The 26,912-nt window shown below is 43.0% G+C and overlaps 1 protein-coding gene across 2 annotated transcripts in view; it reads right to left on the bottom strand.

Annotated features, from left to right (window-relative positions):
• Positions 1-26,912, bottom strand: part of LOC122790848 (adenylate kinase isoenzyme 5-like) — a 1,153,343-nt gene that overhangs the window by 8,376 nt on the left and 1,118,055 nt on the right. For both annotated transcript variants that reach the window (XM_044058488.1, XM_044058489.1), the window contains 2 exons: positions 15,320-15,436; positions 4,770-4,961 (listed from right to left, as the gene is read on the bottom strand). In XM_044058488.1, the coding sequence (XP_043914423.1) occupies positions 4,770-4,961; positions 15,320-15,436 (309 nt within the window). The remainder of the gene's footprint in view (positions 1-4,769; positions 4,962-15,319; positions 15,437-26,912) is intronic.

Below are 26,912 nucleotides of genomic sequence, written 5' to 3'. Positions count from 1 at the left end.
GTCCCTCATAAAATCCTCCAAAGCTAGTTACGAAAATAAAATTGCCAAAGATTCTAAGGACAACCACAAGGCATTCTATAGTTATGTCAAGAATCTAAATGGCAATACTCAGATATGCTCTGAGCTACAACAGAACGGCACTAAATATACTGATCCCAAGGATATTGCCAATATCCTAGAAGATCGATTCAGTGCCAATTTCACCCCCTCTCACCCCCTAAAGGGCCCATCTCAATACCAAAAGATTACCAAATGCTGGTAATCACAGCCACACAGGTAAAAAACACACTCTGCAAAGCTAAGAATACAGCATCCATGGGACCAGACAACATCCCAGGCTGTGCACTGCATGAACTACAAAATGAACTGGCACCTCAAGTGTCATGTTTAATCATAGCCTCACCTCAGGATTTGTGCCCAATGAGTGGTGCACAGCTACAGTTATCCCACTCCACAAAGCAGGGGTTCCACCTTGGACCTCGGGAACTATCTTCCTATCAACCTAATGAGCCTGTTCTGCAAAGCCATGGAACGCATTATCATGGAACTTATAAACAAGGACACTGGCAACATTCAAACACTGGACCCACCCAGTTTGGTTTTGTGAAGGGCCGATCTTGTCTCCTCAACCTTATTGACTTCTTCAAATCAGTCTCCAAAGCCATGGACGTGGGCAAGATGGTACACACAGCCTATCTGGACCTCACCAAGGCCTTCGACACCATCCCCCACTCTGGCATCATAGATAAACTTATTAATCTGGGCATTAATCCCTACATCACTCGATGGGTTGCCATCTGGCTTACTGACAGAACCCATATTGTAAAAGTAGCCAACTCCAAATCCAGCTCCAGACAAGTGGAGTACCTCAGGGTTCAGTCCTGGGACCGCTATTGCTTGGCATCTACTTCTCCGAAGTACAGGCCAACACCAAGGAACTCTGGCTAGCAAAGTTCACAGACTGCAAACTGGAAGCCATTATCGAATCCCCAAATGATGTGGACATCCTTCAAAAGGGCCTTACAGAGACAGATGCTTGGTGCCAGAGCCATGGGTTCAAGCTCAATGCCAAGAAATTTATAGTTATCCCCTTTGGGAAAAACCATGTACCCATGAATTACAACATAAGTGGCAGTATGCTAAACACCAAAGGTGTGATAAGGGACCTAGGGACACAGATGGACAGTGGTCTCACATTCGATAACCACATCGCCACAACAGTCAGGAAATCCTTCTATGTAGCACATCTCATTACGAAGGGCTTTTCATCCAGGAATAAAGGAGGTCATTGTCCCTCTGTACTCATCCCTCACTAGACCCATTATAGAGTACAACACCCCATTTGGTATGTACCTCACAAGACATCTGCAACGGCTTGAAAAGCCGCAGAAATATCTCACAAAGAATCACAGGCTTAAAGCAGATGCCCTTTGCTGACCGCCTAAAAAAACTCCAGCTATACTCTGTCACATATCATCTACTCAGATGCGATCTCTGCTTAATATACAAGGTCATGCCAAACTCAGAGCTGTTGGACATGCTACACTTAAAGAAATCCCAATCCCTCAGAGCCACACGCTCCAAGGATCTAAACCTGGTCATTAGAATGAACAAAATATGCTGGAGGGATAGATTCCTGTCCCAAAGACTCCCCATTCTCTAGAATAGACTGCCCATACATGTCAAGCAGAGTGCCTCTTTGGCCCTCTTCAAATTGAACCTTGACGACTGGATGGGAGATAGGAAATTCACCCCGGGATCACGTCATTTGCCCTGCTAGACAGGGGACCAGGGAAGTAAAATTGATGGAAAAATAGCCGGGGAAATGTTATGGCTAGGATTGCATAGGTCCTAGGGCCAATAGCCTAGTACCAACCTATGAACCTACTTGAAGAGAACCAACGGATCTAGATGGAGGGCAAAAAGCCAGGATCAGCCTGAACATCTACTCTCACCCAGCACAAAAAAACGGAGTGCATGCAGCCAGATCCAGGCTCAGATCTGAAGATAAGGTGACGCCAGATAAAACAAACCCCCCCCCCCCCCAAAAAAAAGGGACACATCTGTAATAAAGCACTTACAATTTTCGAAAGTCACTTTTAATCCTGAGAGCCTCTCTGTGGTTAGAGCACACTGGGAAAATCTGAACAGTTGAGAGGCATGGATCGGACAAAATTTCTTTCGTATCCAAAGAGGGTCAGGAAAAATTCAGACCTCTGATCCAAAACCAGCTCTCTTAATCATATTTAATAAATAATTTGCCAGTCAACCATTACTCTAGGAAAAAAAGGACCAAACATATGAGGCAAAAAACAGGACTTTGTGCAAAAACTGTAGAAATGAAAAGCATGTCAGACACATGGATAACCAATGTGAAGATGGTCAGAATACATTAATGTTCTGATCCTCAGACCATCGGAGTGATTTACCGGAGAATCACAAATTTTATGAAGAAAGCACAGCTAAATTTGCGATTCATCTTTTTCTCTGTCTCTGACAAGAAAATGAAATGTTTTGACCTTTTGAAGGGTTTTAGTTTATGTTTGGGGGATTGAAGCCCCCAAAATGCTGCATTTTTTAAAAAGATGTGTTTGTTTCTGTGGTAGAGAGCAGAGGTCGAGTCCAACAGAAAAAACATCTAAACAGAAGAAGCCCCATAACTAGGAGAATGGTAGAAGAGAGAGTATTAGGGTGTTTTTTTTTTACCCTGTGGTACCTTGATTTATCTGAGCCATCTATTTCAAAAAAGGGCAATTTAAGGCCACATTTGTTAAATGGATAAAATACAAGGAAGAAGATAAGTTAAACAACTGAAACAAATGTACTAAATGATAACAGTTACAAGGGAGGGAAGGAGATCAGAACAAATTCATCAAAGACGGAAAGTACGAAAGACTCACTTATCTCCCAAAACGAAGCTTGAGAGCTGAAGACTACCACGTCTAGACTGTAGAGTGGCAAATGACATCTGAGGGATGAATAGAGGTACTGCATTATGGGTAGGGAAGGAGCTTGAGAGTTTGTTAAAGACCCTGAGCTAGTGTAACGGCCGAGTTGGATCCAAGGATCGGATCAGAACCCATAGGTTGAAGACGAATGAAAACTGGCACATCAGATTTAAACATAAAAGTATACTGGATCACATTGCTGTTTTCCTCTGCTAGGAAAGTTGTCCTCCTCAAACATTTCATGTGATATCGATATACAAGGTGCACTTAGATTACTTTAACAGATGGAATCAATAATATATAGCACTACTCTCCACAATATGTTTAAAATAACAGTGGTATATTGATGTAGGCACAAGTTATTAAAATACATTCACAGACACACTATCACAATACATGTGTCAGGAAAATGACAGTTAAAGTCTATCTTTTCTACATATACCTTAACAAACTTAACTGATTCTTCCCCAACTATTTTCACTCTATTATTCCTTCACCACTCTTTAAATTTTAGTCATCTCCAAGCTTCAGTTCTTTCTTTCTTTTATCTTTACTTACCCCCTTACCTTATATCACACACTTTATCTTAACAGACCACTTCTGCATTACACCACGTTACATCTACTCCTCTTACAAGCTCAAACTATATTGCAATTAATATTTCATTTGTCTTACCACACTTAAAAAATGATGTTATATATCAATAGAAAGATATTAATACTAGCCTAAACACATCAAAAGACAAAAACAATACTAGAAAACTTCTCAGTATGAGGCTATTCTACGTCAGGTGCAAGCTTAAGTCTAACATGTACTCAAACCCTAGCCCACCTATAAAGAAAGCTCACTTCCATCCACCTATCTAGCAACATATAGGCCACACAATAATATCACCATTAGACCTGGTGACCTTGAATTAGCTTGCATAAATGCATGTAGAATTATTAATAGAGAGTACTCTTTAGAATCACGGTGTATTACTGAAAATCCTCAAATTTTCACCATTACTGAAACCTGGCTAAAGAAAGGCTACTGCTCCTCTACCTACAGCCACTTTAACTATAATCTTCTCCCTGACTTCAAGGTACAGATTCCTCAAAATCGGTCTAAGCATCTACGTAATGAGTCTTCATGTAAATGTTTTAGGGTAACGGTTAACAATACTACCAGTCCATTCCTACTCTAGCAACTCCATCTAAGCAATCATAAGAGTTCAATGCAGTTTGATTTCTTACCTATGTAGAATGTCATTGTGTTTTCCATTAATTGTTCTCATTTGCTGATAACTATGTAGGGTTAGCCACCAAGTGGCAGTGTGAATAGTGGCTCTAGACGGTGACCACTGCTGATATGATACTCTAATTCCATGTACAAAGTGGGAAAGGGGGGGGTTGATGCCACTGCTAATGTATTCAATCTAATATTAATCCTATCTATATATCTTTATGACTATATTTACATATAAATATGCTATTGTATAAGTTGTACTACTGATTTTTATTTTTTTACTGCTTTATTGTACTCTGGTCATGGCTGAAAAGGGTCTTCGGAGCAGTCCCCATACCCAGTTATCAAATGGAAATAAAATAAATGATGGGTCCTTTTTGTGCTTATTAAACTGTTGCAGTGGTAGTCAGAGTGGAAACATTCTCCACCCTTAAAGTAAATTTCCTCATATAATCTTGATTACAGTGATAATATATGGTCTACTTAAAGAAAAAAAAATCTCTTCACGTTTGAGAACAGTAAAGAAAAAGTGATCCACATGTTGGTAAGACATACAAAAAGGGGTATCTAAAATTAGTTTTCATGTTACCTTACCTTCCTAACAATGCCTCTGCCTTCATAAAATGCAATCACAGGCTCTGTGGCTTTGTAGTAGGTGTCCAGACGTTTCTTGATCGTTTCCTCATTATCATCAGCTCGGCCGCTAGTCTCACCACGTTTCAAGAGACGTTTAACCATAGTGTCTGGCCCAGCATCCACATATAACAGCAGAGAAGGAGGTCCAATCTATTGAAACAATAGAAAGCACATGTTTTGCTTTTGGTAGAAGATATCACACACACCTTAAAATCACTATATTGCCTTTGTGCAATCTCTCTTCCAAGAGATTAGCCCACAACTCTAAGAATATTGCCACTGGCTTGGGATCACTAGATTTTATTTAACTCATTTCAAGTCAACAATCTGGATGTGGAAAAGTATATGCCAACACAGAAACAGCAAAACCTTCAGTAGTGTTTGCTTCTGACCATTCATTGCAGATTCCACCCCCACCCCAACATGTCACACTAAGTAAAACAACATCAGGATAACTTCTACAATCCTGATGCCAAACTCCTTACTTGATGAAGTCTCTGTGATATTGTTATAGTTTACAATTCCAGTGGTCTAGTCTATTTACTTAGATGATTCTTGCAAAAAGTACATTGCATAATCATCATGCTGACCGAATCTGCATATATTTTTCAGATGCAATTTCCTTATGTGCTGAGATGAATTTCAGGTCCAAAAAGAAACATCAACTACCTAAGCTTCTGTACACTGTGCAATTCCTTCTGATATGATTTGCATCTGCATTACCAGGATGTAAACATTTGAATCACATGGAAGTAAGAAGGTACCTCAGTCCAGGAATTTCCACGGTTAAACAATGCAACTGTCTAACATGCAAAAGTAATTACACACAATAAAATTTATGAAGTATTGAAAGTCCTGGTCATAACAACAGACATTCACAATTAAGCTAGAGATCTCTAGCAATGGAAATCTCAGCAGGAACAGTGTCTCAGGACACTGCATACCAGTTTTTGATATTTGGAAGACTGGAAGGCTGTGGATTCTATGTCCACATCATGTACCTGGATTCATGTTTTGGTACCGATACTGCAGTGCATCATGGGAGTTGCTGCACTCCTGAAACACTGTCCTTCATAAGAGATGTTAAGTAAACTTATTTCCCATCTGCCTATGTCGGTAGCTTACGTGGACATTATAGATCTAGATCTTGTGGTGGATATTATAGATCTCGTGGCACTTAGAAAAAAGAGCAAAAGATTCAACTTAAAAGCCTAAATGTTTATAGTCAGTGAAATGCAAATGAATTCACAAACTAAACAATACCCCTTTTACGTGTAGTCTTAAAACTGAAATACAAACTGATAGTGTGTCCCTTAATGGCAAAAAGGAATACATAAGACTTAAAGCACAAAATAGAGAAAGCAAGGAAGGAAGAGCTTTCAGTACCCCTCCTCATATACATCACTACATCTTTCCAACGAGTTTTTCCACTTGTCTGTTAACCGGGAAGAATGTGCACTTAACATTTTAAGTACTAATTCCATCCCCACCTCTTTTGTTTCCCTCTTCTGTTAATTTTATATCTTCCATTTGACTTCATTGACAATACTTGTGTGCTAGTCACCAAGCAAATTCACAAATTTTACTCCACTGTGATGGATTCCCCCCTTTCTTACATCCATGCACCACCACACTATTCCCAGTTAACTTGTTATAGATAACGGGCACCTTATAGTGTTTTAGGTCTGGCTTTTTTAACGCATTGACCTAACAGCTAACATTAGGCAGTATTAGAAAGGATAAGGACATATTAACAAAATGACACTAAGATTACTGATTTGTCCTGCAGCAGAGAAATTAATCACTGTCATTTATTATTCATATTTATATTCAGCTGAGAGACCTACATGCTGTTGAGTGGTATGGTGTGAAATATCATGGTGGAAGACAGGAAAATTCATTATCAGTGTCCATTTATATAACACTATAATGGAGATATTACTAGTTTATTAGTAATTATGAAAATAAGCAGTATTTCCATATGTACATAATACTTCAAAAAACAAGTGATTGACAAACTATTGCACAGCATCAAATGAAACTGTCAGTGATACTGCAGTGTAAGCTGCATTTCTTGAGATATATTTGGTGCTATTTAAATTGCTAATTATACAATTAAGCATATATTTTCACATTTCTTTATATATCTCAATAAACATGCACTCAGAAATTTCTTGTCTTATAAAAGCGTATGTCTGGTTTTCTAACAATTTATATCTAGGTTGTACAGTTTCCAAGATTTGACAATTTGTGAAACTTGGCAAACAATATAATTCTGGGTTTTGTGTGCATTTTACTATACAAAATTTATGGAAAGGCTAAGAAAAATACTTCTTATTGATAACATTATTAATACAGTTTTAATAGTTTGCATTGTTCATAAAATATTTATATTGCCACGCAGGCATCGTCATCCATTTGAGTTCCCCCCTTTGCCCTTGGGAGAACTATCTCCACATGGATCTTGGAAAGGACCCTGGGACTTTCTGAACCATATTTTGACCACCTTGTTGATTTCTAGAAAAGGATCTTTGAGGCATCAAAAAACATATGCCCACTGCAGAAAGTGTCTTTACATCCTTTTCACACCTGGAGTGTGTGTCCTTCACTTTTGAGTCAAACAACGAACTGCCATCAAAAGAAACATTGACGAACGAAGACCTGAAGGGCTCTGCAAAATCAAACAAGCGCATTCAAGCATGCCTTCTGATGGAAATGCCTGCACCTGCCACACTTGAGGCACCTTCAGCTGCATGCAAGATGTCACATGAACGAATTTGAACTAGATTAATGGGTAGACAACTGTGAAGCTAGCCTCAGCTGTAGTGGTCCCAGCAATGGATTTTGAAAGTTCCTTGATCAAGCCCCTTTGTAGTGTTGTAAAATGTGCCAAACAGTTCAGTGACTGAAGGTCAAAGGTCACCGAAGCATACACATGCTTCCCAAATCTGTCTATGCCTTAGACTCCCTGTTAGGAGGATGGGCAGAGGAACTCTGCTCAGCAAGTCTCTTCATGGTGGCTGCTGCCATGACCATAGCATCTACAGGCACCTCCTTACTCCACAATTCCCTACCTGCTGGTGGAGCCAGAATATGACCTGGTCTCTTGGGGATTGGTGCAAATTAGTTAGGTTCCTAATGAGTAGCTTAAGATGCTGGTTCTCAAGATACAAGGAAAGGGAAGAAAATCAACTGCAAAGGGTTTATTGGAACAAATGCCTGACAAATAGAAAAAGATGTATGGTCATGAGAAGCACCTAAGCAAAAATACACTTATTGTGGTTGTCTGTATGGGGACTCTGTCTCCCACACTGGCATTTAACCTTCCTGGATGACATTTACTTCAAGGAACATAAAAAAATGAGAAAAAACAAAATCCCCATTAGGGCACTTATCTTGCAAAAACAGCAAATAGGTATAGGAAGTCAATGGAGAATGAAAATGCATTTATCTGGCAGACAGTGTAAAAGATACGTTCAGACTGGTGGCAAAGTAGTTCTGTTTTTGGTAAGCCTGAACATCACCTTTACACCCTATCTTATGCACGAAGCATATGGTGATGTTCGGCATACCTTTTAAATTCAAAAGTCTTTGGAAGACTGGCCGGATGACGGGCTTCTGTGGCAGGGAATCCCCATATCATTAAGAATACTGCAGCAGTGAATGTAAGGACATCAGCCGATAGCCACTGCAGGGTCACCCACTGTTGGCTGAAACTGAGACTGAATCCATGACAATGACAAGGGCTCCTTGCTAAGTGACTTTTTTCTTTCTAGGCATGGTGGGAGAAGAACTAGCAGGATTTTGGTAAGCATCCTTGTGGCAGCCAAGGAAGACGAGCCAAAAGCAGTAAGAATTATTGCAGTGGGTCAATCAGAAAGTAAATTTTCACTGTGTGTTCACATACAGCATACTTACATTCACAACACTTTTATAAAATGGCAATAACTTCTGTGTTGAGGGGTTCCCAAACAGGAATTTATCTGCTAGAAGCAATACTCTTAGCTGATTGCTGCTCCTATGAAGTCCACAAGATGCTTCTTCTCAGGATGGCAAAACAGTACAGAAGAAATTTTCACTAAGACTCAGCAGTCAGAGTGAAGGTGTGGAAGAAGGGAGGGAGCCAAAGCTTTTTGAAGCTGGCCTGTTTTTGTTTCCTGGGTAGAAAACAATCCATGCCGTGTAAAGGCCACCGCAGCAGTGGGAATAATGAACATCACACTTTCCTTCTACAATACCTCTTATTCCTAATGTCCCCTTCTTTTCAAAAGCAGCTTTCTGGATATCCATATAAAATAGTTTCAGACAGCTCCTTTGCGTTGATTCTATGTACTCTGAATAGTACAACTTTAATACGTCCAACTCCTGGCAGCCTCCCACCATTTCTGACCACAAACAAACTCAACAATGACTTCAATCACTGTTCATCACCTTCTCTTGTTTCCAGGTTATTTCTCAGCATTTTTCTAGCACACAATAATTTTTCATCTTTACACTGGAAATACCTTGTGCCACCTGCAGTTATCACTAGCTTTCCCATGTCAGCATTATGAATCTCCTCAAACATGGTCAGAAAAAAAGTCAGTATATTACTGTGAGAGAGGATGATAGCAGTAGTATAAAAATGCCATACTGTAAGCTGTGCACTCTTACAGAGCCCAAACTGCTTGCAGTGATGTTAAGCCATCACCATTTTTTTATTGCTGCTGTCAGGCAGCTGCACATATCCACTTCCTCTCTATCTTATTCTGGAGGTCCGTACACTAGTCTGTGCTACTGCCATATTCAGCTTCCTTTGAAATGCTCTTCTTATATCCCTCCCCCTCCTTTAATCTGCACTTCATTCTCATTGTGCAGTCAATTTAATACATAGCATGCATTGCATTTCCCCACATAAAACCTCACATATGCAAAAAATGCAGTTCTCACAGCACTTCCCTAGCCTCCCACAGAATCAGTCATGAACAAGCACGTGGTTCAACAATAAAGTTAACAAGATTATGCAGCCTTCCACAGAAAGGTGATGAGAACCTTGCACTACAGCAAGGCAACATCTGTTAAAATGGTACATACTTTTCAGATCTCCATAGTTATCTGGTATTTATTATTATAGTGTAAAAAGAGTCTGGGGTGTTTCTATTACTATTCATTCTGTTACAAAAACAGTCATAACAGACACGACTTTGGCCAGTGCTAGTGCACTCATCAGCTTCATCCATTTTAAGTAATGCATGCACATCACTAATACATGAGCAGGTATTTATCTTACTAAAAAGGGAGCACAGGATTGCTAGACTATGGAAGGAGTGCTGGTGCTACACTCTATAGCATGGAGAGATGGAACACTGAAATTCCTGAAGTGCTTGTAGATAGGCTCAAAGTAAGCCTGGTTTGTATAAATTTGAAAAATGCATGGTGATTTATACATACGCACATCAGGATAACTGCTACATTTTCACAAAATAGGGCATCATATCTAGTATGGCGACTGTATGCAATGTGCAATATATCCCAGCTCTCTGGACAGAAATGAGTGAATTGTTGTAACTTAATAATACAATTTAGTGTAGTCTCAATGCTGGTACATGTATGCCATCTACAACTACTGTTCTGCCTACCTCTTCTGGATGTCTGCAAAAAGATGACACCATTTACTATTGAAGAAGAACTCCAGTATAGCATTTCAGTGAGAGTGAATTGTTTATGGTCATTGGCTGATTGGGGTTACCTGGACTATGGCTTGGAGTAAGCACCTCATTGGTTCTTTCAAGCTTCTTTTTAAAGTTGTTTCAGGTTTCAACTTTGTTACTTAAGAAGTTAACTTGTGAGTGTTTCTGCCATTTCACACTGAGCTAATCGAAGGAAGGGCACTAAGCCGACTAATCTGTGATATATAACATTAAGTATCCTGTTTTTTGCTTATTTTTACCAGTTATTTATAGACTTTTATTGTCTGCATATACTTTTCTAGCTAGTTTCACTGTGTGTGAGGTATTAACTAGAATTTTTCTACAATTGTTAAGCATCTGGTTGGGGTTTGTTTGTTCTGATTTTTGTTTCCCACCATCGCTCCCTATAGGTATCCTGTTTTTATACTTGGTGGCTTTGCAGTTGCCCACCCCTACAGTAAATTTGATCTGGGACACTCCTCCCAATCTAGTGTCATTACCTAATTCTACCTAATCCAGGGAGAACATTTGAGCTGGCCAATCCACTTAGTTTCTGCTCCTCCTTTCCCCTTTACAAAAAAAAAAATTTTCTAAGCTTGTTTCCTGCCTTTTTTGTAAGTCGTCTAGTCCAGATACAGATTTGCTGTATCCAGGACTGTTTGTAAGCTTTTGAGCCCCCAAGCCTTTCTGTGTTGGAGGGAAGCCTTCTAGCTTAATTTTGTTTCTTAGAACTAGCCAGTTTTCTAGTTTCAGCACTCAAACCTGTTTCTTTGAGCTCAGCACTTGTTCAGAACTCATTGTAAGCACTAAATAAGCTACAAATTACTACATCACTCAACCTTCCTCACTTGTCTAGAGGAAAACAGTTTTTAGTACTTAATAAATAAGCACCTATCCAGGCATGTCTAAGGGTCAGCTCCCGGTGTTTTCTCCTGTCTACCCGATGAATCTGGGTATCTTGGGCAATGCAGCTACTGATTCATGTACACAGACAACCATCTCCTCCTACCACCCAACACTACAACTTAGGAGAGATGCACTTATATAGCTAAACTGGTAGGAAAGCTCTCTTCACCCAAGACTGGACTAGACAGTCAAGTGGAGAAGGTAAACACTTGCACCACACCACACTCATCACATAGTCCCTCAAAACCTACACCACCAAAACACACACACAGAAACACAAAACACAAAACACACACCTACATTCGCGGAGGCTCTCAATAAAAATCTACCCAAGCAACAGGGACCTCCCAAAGCAGAAACGCAAACAACCTCTATCCCCCAACACAACTCAAATGACACATAGCCCACAAACTCAGTGTGCCACTCAACCACAGCCCATAAGGCATAACAATGTACCCGACACTCTAATCATAGGTGACTCTATAGTCAGGCACACTGATGTTCCACTCACCAGGCTAAACAAAGAGAAAGTTACTGTCAGCTGCCTGTCAGGTACCAGGATCCGCCACATAATGCACGCACTCGGGTCATTCCACAACAATTACAAATATGACTGTATCATTGTCCATGTTGGTGTGAATGACCTGAGACGTACCTCCCTGAACTACATGAAAAGAGACATGGAGGAGCTATCCAATCCAGTAGCCCAGACAGATATGATCTTAGCCCTGAGTAGCATCCTGTCATCACCCAGAATGATACCACAGTACAAGGACAAAATGACTGACTTCAACAATTGGCTAAGCTTCTAGTGTCATTCTAAGGGGAGCCAGTATCTGTCTGCCTGGGGTGACATGATCAACAAACCACAATGCTTTGCCAGAGATGGCCTGCACCTGTCGCCCTTGGGATTCCGGATCTTGCCACCCCTACAGTGCCTTTTTTAGGCAAGGTTCAAATTACAACTTCACCACCATAACAGGTACAAGCAAGCAAAATCTGAGGGTAATACTACTTAATGCTAGAAGTCTAAACCTCAAAATGCACTCACTCGAGGCACTCCTTAAAATGGAGAACATTGACATCTGTGCAGTGACAGAGACCTGGTTCAAGGCTCCAGAGACCACCCCTGCATTACCAGGCTATAATTCATACCAAACCTTTCGGCCACCTAACCTGGACCGAAACACTAAAGGTGGAGGAGTGTCCATATTCATTAAGGATATCCACACCTCCAGGCTAGTTGCTCAGCATAATGCATCCAAGATTATCCAAGTGCAACCAACTCTGGGCAAGACCACAATCTAAATTGTAGCTTGTGACAGATCCCCCACCATGCTCCAGGATTCCAATTCCTCATTTCTTGATACACTGGAAAATATTAGGGTACAACCTAACACCCTAATAATGGGTGATTTCAACTACCCCACCATTAACTGGGAAAACTACTCATGTACCAACGCTTGTGCTCAATGTCTTCTGGAATTCATAAATTCCAATGCCTTGGATCAACTTATCCACACCCCCACCAGGGGCAGCAATATCCTAGACCTGGTCATTACCAACATGGGCAACCGGTGTTCCACACCAGAGGTCAGTCCTTCATTGGTCAGATCTGACCACAAGCTAATCACCCTAGACATTCACATCCCACCCCCACCCCCCATTAGGGAAACCACCGTAAACAATTTCTCCAAAGCCAAACTTCACGATACCCATGCTGACGGACAATAGAGGTACGACTGCTGAATCCTATACAAATGCAATTTATATGCACTTACATGAGTGCATGGATTGTGCAATCCCTAACAAAATCAAAATGCTAGCCTCCAAAAAAGGAAGCCAATCTGGTGGCCTCTTGCCATGAACAAACTCTACAACAGAAGAAAGAAACTGCTGCAAAAAAGAGTAAAATCCCATGAATGGAGGAACTCCATGGTCAACCTCAGTAAGAAGCTGAGATCCCTCATAAAATCCTCCAAAGCTAGTTACGAAAACAAAATCACCATTGATTCTGAAGACAACCACAAAGCATTCTATAGCTATGTCAAGAATCTCAATGGCAACACTCAGATCTGCTCTGAGTTACAGCACAATGGCACTAAATATACATGACCAAATGATATTGCCAACATCCTGGCAGACAGGTTCAATCCTAACTTTACTCCTTTCTCACCCCCTAATCGGCCCATCTCTATACTGGAAGAATGCAAAGTTCCTGTAATCACGGCTGCACAGATAAAAAACACACTCTCCAAAGCCAAGGACACAGCATCCATGGGACCTGACAACATCCCAGGCTGCGTTCTACACAAATTACAGAAGAAACTGGCACCCCACCTAAGTACCATGTTCAATCATAGCCTCACCTCAGGCTTTGTGCCCACTGAATGGCGCACAGCAATGGTTATCCCACTCCACAAAGGGGGAGCCACCACAGACCCTGGGAACTACCTCCCCATTAGCCTGACGAGCCTGGTCTGCAAGGCTATGGAATGTATCATCATGGAACTTTTAAACAATGACATTAGTAATCTCCCACCTCTGGACCCTACTCAGTTTGGGTTTGTAAAAGGCAGATCATGTCTCCTAAACCTGATAGACTTCTTTGAAGCGGTCACCAAAGCGGTAGATGAGGGTAAGGTAGTTCACAGAGCCTATCTAGATCTCTCCAAGGCTTTTGACACCATCCCCCACTCTGGAATTATAGATAAACTCACTAAACTAGGTATAAATCCCTGTGTCACAAGATGGGTTGCCAATTGGCTCACTCACAGAACCCACACTGCGAAAATAGCAAACTCTAAAATCAACTTCAGACCAGTGACAAGTGGAGTACCACAGGTTTCAGTCCTGGGTCCTCTCCTGTTTGGTATCTACTTCTCTGAAGTACAGGCTAACACAGAAGGTCTTTGGCTAAAAAAGTTCACAGAAGACTGCAAACTAGGAGCCATAATCAAAACTCCTAACAACGTGGACATCCTACAAAAGGGCCTCACTGATACCGATGCCTGGTGTCAAAGCCATGGCCTCAAGCTCAATGCCAAAAAGTGCACTGTCATCCCTTTTGGTAAAAACTCTGTACCCATGAATTACCATATAGGCGGTAGTCTACTTAACACCGAAAGTGTGATAAGAGACCTTGGGACACAGGTGGACAGTATTGTCTCCCTTGATAATCACATTGCCACAGTAGTCAGGAAATCCTTCTATGTGGCACACCTCATCACAAAAGGTTTCTCATCCAGGAAAAAAGAGGTCATTGTTCCTCTCTACTCATCACTCATTAGACCCATTATAGAGTACAACGCCCCTTTTGGTATGTACCTCACAAGACATCAACAACTGGAAAGGCCACAGAAATACCTCACAAAGAGGATTACCAGCCTCAAACAGATGCCCTACGCAGACAGTCACAAAAAACTCCAACTTTACTCTGTCGCATATCGCCTGCTCAGAGGCGATCTCTGCCTAACATATAAAGCTATGTCAAACCCAGAGCTATTGGACACGCTCCACTTAAAGAAATCCCAATCCCTCCGAGCTACATGCTCCAGGGACCTAAACCTTTGTCACCACAATAAACAGAACATGCTGGAGGGCTAGATTCCTGTCCCAGAGACTTCCCATGCTCTGGAACAAACTACCTGTCTATATCAAACAAAGCTCCTCAATTAGCACGCTTCAAGAACAATCTTGATGATTGGATGGGAGATAGGAAATTCACCCCAGGGATCACTTCTGTGGTTCTGCTTGACAGGGGCACAGGAAAATAATTTTCTTGAGTGGCAAAAGCCAGGGTACCATTTGGCTAGACTTATATAGGCCCTAGGGCCAATAACCTAGTACTTACTTATGAACCAAGACCAGAATGCTGGTAAGACTATGCAGGAAATCTGTACCCAGAGATACAACAGTATTCTGGTTACTTACCTTCTTTTCAAATTCTTCTCCTTGTCTCACTTCTCTAGGGTACCCATCAATCAGGAATCCTTTGGAAGTCTCCAGCTTGGCAATCATGGCATCCTTTAACATATCCAAGACAGTTTCCTACAGGGATAATAGGGATAAAGATTAAACAGACATTAAAAAAATGCAAGGCAAAGTACAAAAAAAAAATATTTCTCTGCATCTTTTGTCTAAAATAATTAGTGCTGAACAAAACTCAGTAGGACAGGATGCACTTCATGGTGAGAGCAAAGCAGTAATGTGATATCTTAACCAAGGTAATGGTCAATATGCCACCAACATCAGGACTACAAATACAATGAGAGATGTGAGTACAATACAAAGTTAATGAATGGATTTACTAGGGATCCAGACTGGAAATGCAAGTTAAGGAAGAACACATTTTAAGGTGAAGTCACATAGCTAAGAACGGAGCTACACAAGTGTACTATTACTGATGCAACTATAGACAGCTGAAATTACTCACAGCTATATGCACAGGGACTTTAGAAAAAATGGAAAGTCAGGGTTTGTTTCAACATGGCAGTGAATTAAGTGATCTTATTTAAAAACATCTTCCTGTACGACATGTTTTACACTGGATGTTTCTCCTCTGACAAAAGTTCATCAAGTATGGGCCATAACATTTCCCACCCAAAGAAGGTACTCCCTTTTGCCAGATCAAATACCTCCCCCTGAATGATCTGCAGTGGCATCATAGCAACAAGACATGGAATATTTCTACAGTATAGAGGATTATGAGTTTCTGTTTATTTAATCATTGCTATAACACATGCCTCTGTGGTATAAATCCACACCCAGAAATGTGGAAAACATAACAGGATTCTGAATGACCCCATGCATCTGTGACAGATGCAATACTAACATTAAAATGTTTATTACATTTAATAGCTAAATGGTATTCGAGCAGCTGCTGACTCCTTCATGGTTCCACATCCTGATTCCTGCACAGATCCCTCATCCATACTATTTGCACATAGCAAGTATAATGGATCTTATACTCCAGAAGCTAGGAGTGACTAGTCAGGTTGCCAATGGGAATCAATGGCCTTAACCTGACTCACTCCTGTATCTTCCACAGCAGTTGCAGCTACCACCAGGTAGTTATAAAGACAGGCACATGTCTGTGGTTGTCCTTTGTTTAAGGAAGAAGTCACCATTATACGTTGAAGTGTTGCACCTCAATGTTACTGGAGAAATATCAAAGTTGAACCATTCAATGTTGTTCAATCACTGCACACAAAATGTTTACCTGCAGCTTCTGTGAGTCATAAATGTTTGAAAAACAAAAGTTATGCACTCAGCATAATGATGAATCTGTGTTGTCCATTTTCATCTTTCCTCAACTGATGGGTCTCAGATCTGATCTTGGATCTGGCTTCAGACATCTCCACAGACTCTGAGTCTATAGCTGAAGATCTTCCCCTTACCCATATTCCTCTCTTTAGCCTGGATTACCTCAGATTGAGTTTGCCCTCTATTTAGACTATTATCCTGCACCATAACAAAATAGTAACAAGACAATCTAAGTAAAAATCAGATTCCAGTTTAGACAAGAAGAAAAGGAAGAGAAAGGCTGGAGCTTATCAGAAAGGCACGCAGGACAAAAACACTCTCAGGGAATACTAGAAGTCCAGATGTAAATCTGCCAAGCAGGAAGAGAGCTGGGGGGTGGGATTTTGAGGAAAAAAGAAAATAAATAACGCAGATGTAACATTATGGTGAGTAGATAACATTTGTATCTGATGTTGTCTTTTTCTTCTGTTCCTCAACTGATTGGGTAGTGTCCCCAGCAACAGAAAATCCTGGGAAGTCCTCAAGGAAGAATATTTTGGAGTACAGCAGACCCAAACAATGTACTAGCCATAAAAACAGATGTCTGACTGACCAGAGTCCATTGTAGCACTCTCATATGGAATCTTGCCAGTGGAACAAGATTGACTGAAGCAACAATGAACCTTAGTAACTGCAAAAGCAACTTGGCTAGAGGAGTTTGTCAAGATAGTTGCAGTGCCAGATTCTGCAGCATAGCCAATTTGGTGTGTGGTAGTCCTGCTATCTGGGAAACAGTATCTAGATGAGCACCTATGAACTCCAGGACTTGTCTGTGGGAAAAGTGTGATTTGTTATAATTGACCACGGTGCCCAGTTTGGAGCAGAGCTGAAGAAGGTAGTCCCTGGCTTGGATCAGGAAATGCTTGGTAGGAGCGGTGAGGAGTGAATCATCCAGGTAGGGAAACACCCGGAATGTAAGCAATTTCAAGTGAGCGGCAACCACTGGCTTGTACCTGGTGAACACCCAGGGTGGGGGGGGGGGAGCTGTGGTGTGGCTAAACGGCAGGGCTCTGAACTGAAAATGAATAGATCCAACCCAGAAGGGCAGACACCTTCTTGATAGACTATCTATTTTGATATGATAGTATGCATCCTGAAGGTCTGTCAGGCATATCCAACTGTCTTTCCATTACAGTGGGAGTATAAACTGAAATGTGAGCATTCGGAAGTTTGAGTCTTTGGCAAACAAATTCAGATGACTTAAGTCCAAGACTGGCCTCAAGTCCCAGTTAATCTTTAGCATCAAAGAGAATCTCAGATAAGTTTCAAACTCTTACTGGTGTGGTGGGACCTTCTGGATGACTCGTTTCGCTAACAGCTTTTTGATTTTTAGTGCTGCTGCTTTTCTTTGAGGGGGGTGGCACATTAGGTAGCATTTTCATTACTTATGGTAGAGGAAGAGAAAAAGGAATCTAATAACCTCTGGTGAGGACTGTCAGCACTCAGACATCTTTGGTGATGGATGTCCAGGCTTTTGGGTGCCTGGATAAGCACCCCCCCCAACTGCCTCCAGAGTGCAGCAGCCGGGAAACCCTTCAGGAGCACTGGTAAGGCTTCTCAGTAAAACGACTTCTGAGGCCTTGGTGTTGGAGGTCTCCTCTGCCATGAGAGCAATGTATTCATTAGAATCCCCCCCCTCTATCTTGGTGGGGGGGATCCATCTCCAGAAGAATCCTGGGAAAACCCCTGGGATTTATGGAACCACATCCTAATGCCCCCTTCTGATTTCTACAGAAGGTCATTGGGGGGGGGGGGGGTTGAAAAACATATTCCTATGGTAAAATAGTTTTCCTATCCTTTTCACTCCTGGAGAATCTCTCTCTAATCTTAGGGCCAACTAGGGTTGCTAGATTAAAGGCAGCATTGATGAAAGATGTCATAAAGGGCTCCTCAAAGTCACATAAGTACATCCAGACATACCTCCAAACTGTAATGCCTGAACCTGCTGCTCTAGATGCACCTTCCATTGCATTAGAAATCAAACACATGGAGGTGTTGCAAAGGAAATGTAGGGTGGCCAGCAAACTCACAGTTTTCCCTCTGAAATATTATTCTACGTGCCAAATAGTTGGGAAAGCTTGCTAAAGCATAAACTCATTTCCCATATCTGTCCAAAGTCTGGACTCTGTTAGGAGGGTGGACAGATGGAGTCTCCTCAGTGAGTTTCTTTTCTGTAGCTGCTGTTACCATCACAGTCTCAATAGGGGGACCCCTTGCTCCAATAGGCACTGCCCTCAGGGGCTACCAAATACTTGCCTGTCTTCTTAGAGATTGGTTCTGCCACATTCGGCTCCTTCCATGCCTAGTGAAAGATCAGGTTCACCATGTCCTCAGCACGGGGGGGGCTTCCCAGAAGTCACTGAGCCAGTGCCAAAAGCCTTGAGGATCACAGACTCTTCCGGGAAGGGGCTTCAGAAGACCAACCACCTTTCTATCTCAGTAGTTCAAGAATCCCACTGAAGGAGACATCTTAAAAGGGTGAGCAGGGGGTACCCTCCTCTTCATCGAAATCCAGGTCTTTCGTTACAGACTTTTGTAGGAAGTTGATGTACCTCCTTTTGCTCTTGTGTTTTCAAGGAGCTTCCATGGTGTGATGATTTGGGGAAAACTAAGTCGTCTGAGAGGAGTCCTGGATGAGGATCAACTCGAGACCAATATAGACTGGCTATCCTGATAGGGCAGAGGGAGCAGGCTGAACACCCAGGGCAGACAGTTGTGGAGGGTGAGGACCCAATGAGGTTAAGAACATCTGATCTCCCGATTTGGAGTGAGCTTGCTCTACTACCTTGGAAGCAAAAGTCATAGGAGACCTCAAGACCACCCCAGTAGAAGCCAAAGCTAACTGACCCAGGTGGCCAAGAGAATTCACCTGACTCAAAACAATGGTTTGGGCTGAGCTATCCAATGCCGAGGCTCTACGAATCTCAGTCTCAATCCCCTTCCCCAGATCCATGGCTGAAGCTTCGGCTCTGAGAAACCTCCAAGTCCAACAGCATCAGTATCAGCTGGAGTTGAACAAGACCATAACTTCAGATCTGATGTGGATAACCCAGGAAGTCTTTGGTCCAAAATCTTAAAAATTGAAGGACGGACCAGAGTAGCAGCAGCCACAAATATCTATGAAGATACACAGCTCAGAGGTCAGATGGGACTGAGAGATAGAGTCAGATGAACTCCCAACTGAATCTGGATCCTGAGAAATTTCCTCATCATTCTGTCATTAACAGGCTCAGCTAAATGTCTGGTAGACCTGAAGGAAGCAGAAGAAGATGACAAAGGAGTTCTGATGTCTTACAGAGCATCTCCTGCAGAAAGGGCAAATGTAATCTGGAAACTATCATATCCAGGAGAGCCTGGGTTCCCTTTGAGAAGGAGCTCTTGAGGAGGAGTGTAGTGGATACAAAGAGATAGCTGGGTCCGAGTCCAAAGAATTTTAGGAGGCGGAGATGAGTCAGAGACAATGAAGGAGAGCGGTCAGGGGAATGCTTCTTGGGCTCCTTAGGTTTTTTTTTTTTTTTGGACTTCTCACATTTGTCTGCAGATTGGGACACTGCAGAAGCAGAAGATGAGGAGGAAGGAGGAAAACCTTTAAGCACCAGTTTGTTTCTCCATTCTACTAACGCCCAGTGATTGAACACCAAACAAATGTCACACACTGTATCTAAGTGACCAGCTCCTAAGCAATAAATGCACTCTGAATGGGCATCAGAGTTTGGAATCTTATGCTCACAGGAGATGCACTTCTTAAAGCTTGTTGACTTCTCAGCAATAGTCAACAAACAACACAAAAACACAATACCAATAAATAATGACAAAGGTAGACAAGGTCAGTATACCAGCAATGGTAATGAAACTTAGCTGATAAAAGAGAAGGTAAGGATACCAGCAATGGTACACAAAAATACTAGAAAGTCCTAGTAGAAGAAATAGAAAGACAGGGGAGGCACAAGGTCCAAATGACACTTAGCACACACTAAACTATTTTTTTTTTTGGGGGGGGGGGGCATAAGCCAAAGGCAAGAGTTGACTGACTCCAAAAAGAGTGGGGAAATAAGCAAAACAAGAATAAAGTGACAAGACAAACTTTATTTATCTTACAATGACCTAAGCTATATTAACCATGACTAAATGTTAAAAGTGGCAAATGAAATCGGAGGTAATGCTGAGGTTTGGAGGGGATTATGGGTAAGGGGAGCAGCCTGAGCTATAGATCTTAAGCCTAAAATGTGTCCGAAGTCAGATTCGAAACTCATCCGTTGAGGAATACAGATGGAAAAGACAACATCAGATATGCTATTTAAAGTGCACATATTTAAAAGAAGTCATAGTGGAAGAGAGCAGGAACACACAGTAGCAGAGCTCCTGTACTTTTTTTGCAAAAAGATCTAAGTTCTTATGCTACTTTTGATTGCTATTTAAAATAAGATTCTTAAATCAGCACATTAATATAGTTCAGGAGCTACATTTTTAAATTGGATGATGACACAAGACGTAAGTTGTACTTATCCTACATTTGTGCACACATTTTAAACAGCTGTTTAATATTTTCAGAGCATGGGTTTTCTTAAAGGAATTTATCATATTTATGTGTGCCCGAGTTCCTCTACTGTTGTGTTACCTGTGTCACTGGGTTACTGGAGAGGAAAGGACAATTGTGAAAGACCTTACTGTAACAGTAGATGTCTGACTGATCACTGTATCAGTATTACTGACAGATGGTACATCCTGCCAAGGATAGCCATATGGCTGACCAGCATACCAAAGCCTTGATGCTTTCCTCTAATGGCATACATCTGTCATATGACCTCAGTATAAAAGAACTAAGAGGTGCATAAAGGACATATGAGAAGGAATTACCTCAGGACTTTCTTGCACCAGGCCAACAACACTGAACTTGAAGAGGAGGCAACTATATACAAAACATGTACATGATAAAAAAGGAGGAGGAGAAATGGGAAACTCTGCCCACTTAGGCCAATGTATAAAAACACAGTGAGAAAACAGGAAGGAAGAAGGAAGTGATGTAATATTGTAGCAATGTTCACGGAGACAAAAAGAAGTTATGTACCTACCATAACGTTCCATGTTAGTTGTCTTCATCTCGCCTTCTTTCTTGCTTGTTGGGATCCTCGGGGATCCTCGGCTCCGACTCGGCCATCTTCTATAGCTCAAGAGCTGTTTACTGGCTCAAGGCTACCCCTTATCCCATGATGCCTAGTGCTAGCTACCCAGATCTCGTTTGTAATAGCTAACCCCAGACATAGCCAGAGAATCAACCTGTCCAAACAAACAGGTTGAGCAAACCTGTAACACTCACTCAATCAGTATTGGAAACACACCAGAGAAAACTCCAGCCAGTGAAACCAGGACTCCTCTCGGTCCAATAGGACAGGGGGATGGAGGGTAGGATGCAAGAAAGAAGGCGAGATGAAGACAACTAACATGGAACGTTATGGTAGGTACATAACTTCTTTATGTTAAGCTGTCTATCTCGCCTTCGTTTCTTGCTTGTTGGGACAGCGTCCCTAGCACCTACAATCCTGGGTGGCTCATTGGAACAGACTCTTCAGAACAGTGGAACCAAAGTTAGCTCTACTCCTGGAGACCATGTCTAACTTGTAATGAGAAACAAAGGTATGAGGATTTGCCCACGTGGCAGTGGCACAGATAGAGTCCAAGTGCAACCTAGCCTGGAAGGCTACAGAGGTGGCCAAAGCCCTAGTAGAATGACCTTTCGGTTTGACAGACAACTCTTTGTTTCTTAGTTGATAGATGAAGGTAATAATGTGAGACAACCACCTGGACAGAGTCACTTTGGAAACTGGAAGACCCTGTTTGCCCCTAGCATAGGAAAGGAAAAGTTGGTCCGACTTTCTTATATCCTTCGTTCTATGCAGGTAAAAACGCAATTGTCTATGAACATCCAATTGGTGTAGTTTGTATTCTGCCTTGTTGGTGTGGTTAGAGAAAAACACAGGGAGGTCTATAGATTGGTTTAGATTATTCTCTGAGCAGACTTTCGGAAGGAAGGAGGGATTAGTTCTCAGGGTAACCCTGTCCTTGTGAAAAACTAAATACGGAGGACGAACACTCAGTGTATGAAGTTCCGAGACACGTCTGGCTGAGGTAATAGCTACCAGAAAGAGAGTTTTCCAAGATAGGAACTTAATGGAGCAGGATGCAGCCAGTTCATAAGGGGGCATAATCAAGGAGGCTAGTACCAAATTAAGGTCCCAAGGAGGAGGGGGATCTCTTACTGGGGGCCTAAGGAGAGTAGTCCCTCTGAGAAAAGCTTTACACAGCTTATGAGACATAATGTTCATATTAGAAAAACCAACATGAAAATTAGAGATGGCCGCTAGTTGAACCCTGATTGTGGCAGAAGCGGACCCGGAATGGAAAAGCTCTGTTAGGAACTCCAAGATTTCGTGCACTGGAGCTGAAAAGGGATCTATGTTCCTAGCCTCTGCCCAACAAGAGAAACGTTTCCATTTGCTAGCATAAGTCTTCCTGGTGGCGGATTTGTGAGAGGAGACAATAATCTCACACACGGCTGGGGAAATGCTGGGAAGCCTGGCTAAGGTTGGAAATGGATCAACCAAGCTGTGAGCTGGAGTGATTGGAGGGATTGATGCAGCTCTCCTGATTGATGAATCAGTAGGTCTGGAATAGGATCCAGAGTCCAGGGCTGCTCGATGAGGTAACGATGCAGGAACAGAAACCAAATCTGTCGAGGCCAGTAGGGGGCAATGAAGATCATTTTGCAACCCAATGGACTAGCTTTCTGTATGAGTTTGGGTATAAGAGGGAATGGAGGGAAGGCATAAAGAAGTCCCTGAGGCCAATCGTGGACTAGAGCGTCTCTGGGAAGGTAATCAGGAAGCGGTAAAAGGGAGAAGTAGTTGCTGCATTTGGTGTTGAAGGGGGTGGCAAACAGATCGCAGCAAGGCTGTCCCCATTTGCGGAAGATCAGATCCGCAACTACCTGATTCAGAAACCACTCGTGAGGCATGAGAATAGCTCTGCTGAGCCTGTCCGCTATGACGCTGGACTTCCCAGGGATGTGCATCGCAATCAGAAATCGTTGGGAAGAAATCACCCACTGCCAGAGTCTGAGTGCTTCTCAACATAGGGGGTAGGACCTGGTTCCGCCCTGCTTGTTGATGTACCACACCACTGACATGTTGTCTGCTTGAATTGCAATGGTCCCAGAAGGGAGAGAGTCCTGAAGGGCTTGCAAAGCTAGGAGCACGGCTCTCATCTCCAAGACATTTATGTGCAGATGGTACTTGTGAGGCTGCCAAGTGCCTTGGACTGTCCTGCCCTGATAACGCCCCCCCCACCCTGTCAGTGAGGCATCCATGGTCACTGTGGCAACCGGAGGGGACTGAATGAATGGTCTGCCCTGAGTCACTAGAGGGGAGACCATCCACCAGGAAAGGTGTCTTTTGCATTATTCTGTAATCATGATCATATGAGACATGGGGAGCTGTTGGAAGGACCACTGTGTGAATAGAAGCCACTGAAGGATTCTCATATGAAAACAGGCCAGAGGTATCAGAAGAATTGCCGCTGCCATACAGCCTAGGGTTTGAAGGACATACCTGACTTGTACCCATTTGCACTGCATGAGGAATTGAACCTGCTGGCGAATTGTGGACACCCTGTCTGAAGGTAGCTTTGCGTACATGCGCCCTGTGTCTATGCCTGCTCCTATATAAGTAATAGATTGACAGGGCAACAAGGCAGATTTTTTGAAATTTATAGTAATGCCTAGCTGAGAGAAAATTGAAATTGTGTAGTCCCTGGCTTGAAGAAGTTGATGCCTGGTATTAGTAGTGAGGAGCCAGTCATCTAGATATGGAAACACCTGGAATCCTTGATGCCTCAGGTGAGCCGTGACCACTGCCATACATTTGTTGAACACCATGGGGGCTGTGGTGAGACCAAAGGGCAGAGCTCTGAACTGATAATGACTGGCTCCCAGCCATAAGCGAAGGTACCTCCTGGAGCGTCTGTCCATCTTGATATGATAGTACGCATCCTGGAGATCTATGGAGCACATCCAATTGTCCTGACCCAGAAAGGGTAGAATGGACTATAGCGTGACCATCTGAAGCTTTGTTCTTTGAACCGACTTGTTCAGTCTGCTGAGATCCAAAATAGGTCTCCAGTCCCCTGTCTTTTTTGGTACCATAAAGAACCTTGAGTAAGTTCCGGATCCATATTGGTCTGCTGGGACTTCCTGGATGACTCTTTTTCTAGCAGTTTTGAAACTTCTATAACTGCTTGGTCCCTCAGATTGGGTGAAACATCTGGGGGGGGGGGACTTGCGCGACAGAAAAGGGGGTTGAAAGAATGGGATTCTGTAACCTCCGGATATGACTGAATGTACCCATTTGTCTTGCGTTAGGTTTAGCCAGGCCTTTGGGTACATTGAAAGTCTTCCCCCAACTGTCTCCAGAGGCGGACAGTCGGGCAACACTTCAGGGATGTTGGAAGGGCTTGTTAGAGAAAGATTCTCTGCTGCCCTGATTCTGCGGACCCCCTCTGCCATGAGGGCAGCGTCTGTTGTTATTGTTATTTCCTCCTCTGCCCCTGGAGGAAAAATCATCACGTGTGTCAGGCTAAGCTCCCTGGGATTTGCGAAACCACATTTTCCAACTCTTCTGACCCTTGGGGTATGGTCTGGAAGGACTGGAAAAACAGACTCCCATGGCAGAGAGAGTCTTGCCTTCTTGCTCACACCTAGTCAAAGTATCTTTCACCTGTGGTCCAAAAAGAAAGGAACCATCCAAGGGAGTGTTGGTGAATGACACTCTAAAGGGTTATGCAAAATTACACCGCCGCATCCATGCATGCCTCCTAAGGACCACACCCATACCTGCAGCTCTACTCGCACCATTGGCTGCATATAAAATGAGCCTCATGGAGGAGTTGACTACAGAATTAAGCATCGCCAGCTGGGAAGCCACTTTAGCTTGAGCCCCCTCAGCTGATGGATCTTGGAGGGTATCTCCGAGCTCTTTAAGGAGATCCCTCTGAAGCCAGGTAAAATGGCATAAGTAGTTTAGTGACCTCATAGAAAAGGTCGCTGAAGCAAACATTCACTTCCCGTATCTGTATGGTCCTAGACTCCTTGTTAGGAGGATGGACAGATGAAGAGGTTTCCGCTAACTCATTTTTGGTGGCTGCTGCTACCATCATGGCATCAACAGGAACACCTTTGGTAAGGAACTGCTTATCATGGGGTGCTGTGATGAACTTGCCAGGTCTCCTTGGAGTTGGTTCCACTGTATCTGGAGCTGACCAAGCCTTTCGAGCCATCACTGACATAAGTGGATTGAAAGGCGGAGAAACCCAGGAGGTGGAAGGTCGGGAACCGAATGCATCCAGGAATGCAGGGGCTAAGGGATTCCAGTTCCCCCTCTGCTTAAGCATTTCTAGGCTCTCCAGAAAGGAAACATCTTCAGAGGGGGATCTCAGGGACCATTCCAAATTGTCTAAGTCTGTATCAGAAGTGACAGACTCAGGGGAGTCAATGTGCTTCCTCTTGCACTTCTTCTTATGAGGGGGCTCTTCTGAATGATCAGGGGAGGCCTCAGAAGAAGAGGAAACACCCAATGAGGTGCCCTGGAGTGCCGGTTCCCCACGCTTGGGGTCTGGAGGAGGAACAGAGGTTGGCACAGGCACTACAGGGGAAGGAGCCGGTGGGGCCGATAGTGGAGCTGACTCAGCGGCCAGCGCACTCCTCATGACATCGAAGGTGTCCCTGCCATGATGCAGAGAAGGCTCCAGTTCCGAGGAAATCGTAATCCTTCTCCACACCGAGGGAGATGACTCCAAGGCTGATGTAGGAGCCGAGCTCACCTGCACTGAAGCTCCAAGAGGGAGAACGGGGTTGGACAAGGGTCAGATGCCACTCGGCCCCTCGGAGCTGACGAGGGAGCCCCGGCACCCAGATCCCGTGACGGACGGCACCAGCAAGGGAAATCAGAGCCAACGATGGAACTGAAAGAGATAGAGTTATCTGATCCGACGGTTCCACTACTCGAACCCCAACTAACTCCGGCTCAGAGCTCAAAGGAGTTAGAGGAAGAACATCGATAGAAGTGGATGGTGCTGACACCTGTTGAGGAGGGCTGGACAACATCTTGGCAAGTGCCTGCGACTTTAGCAACCTACTGACCACACTCTCCACATCGTGATCCGACAGCCTAGA

This window comes from Protopterus annectens, chromosome 16.part0 (assembly GCF_019279795.1).
Source record: "Protopterus annectens isolate FY-2018-M chromosome 16.part0, PAN1.0, whole genome shotgun sequence".
NCBI lineage: Eukaryota > Metazoa > Chordata > Ceratodontiformes > Protopteridae > Protopterus > Protopterus annectens.
The sequence above is the reverse complement of the archived record's forward strand: the minus strand, read 5'-3'. Positions and strand labels throughout refer to the sequence as shown.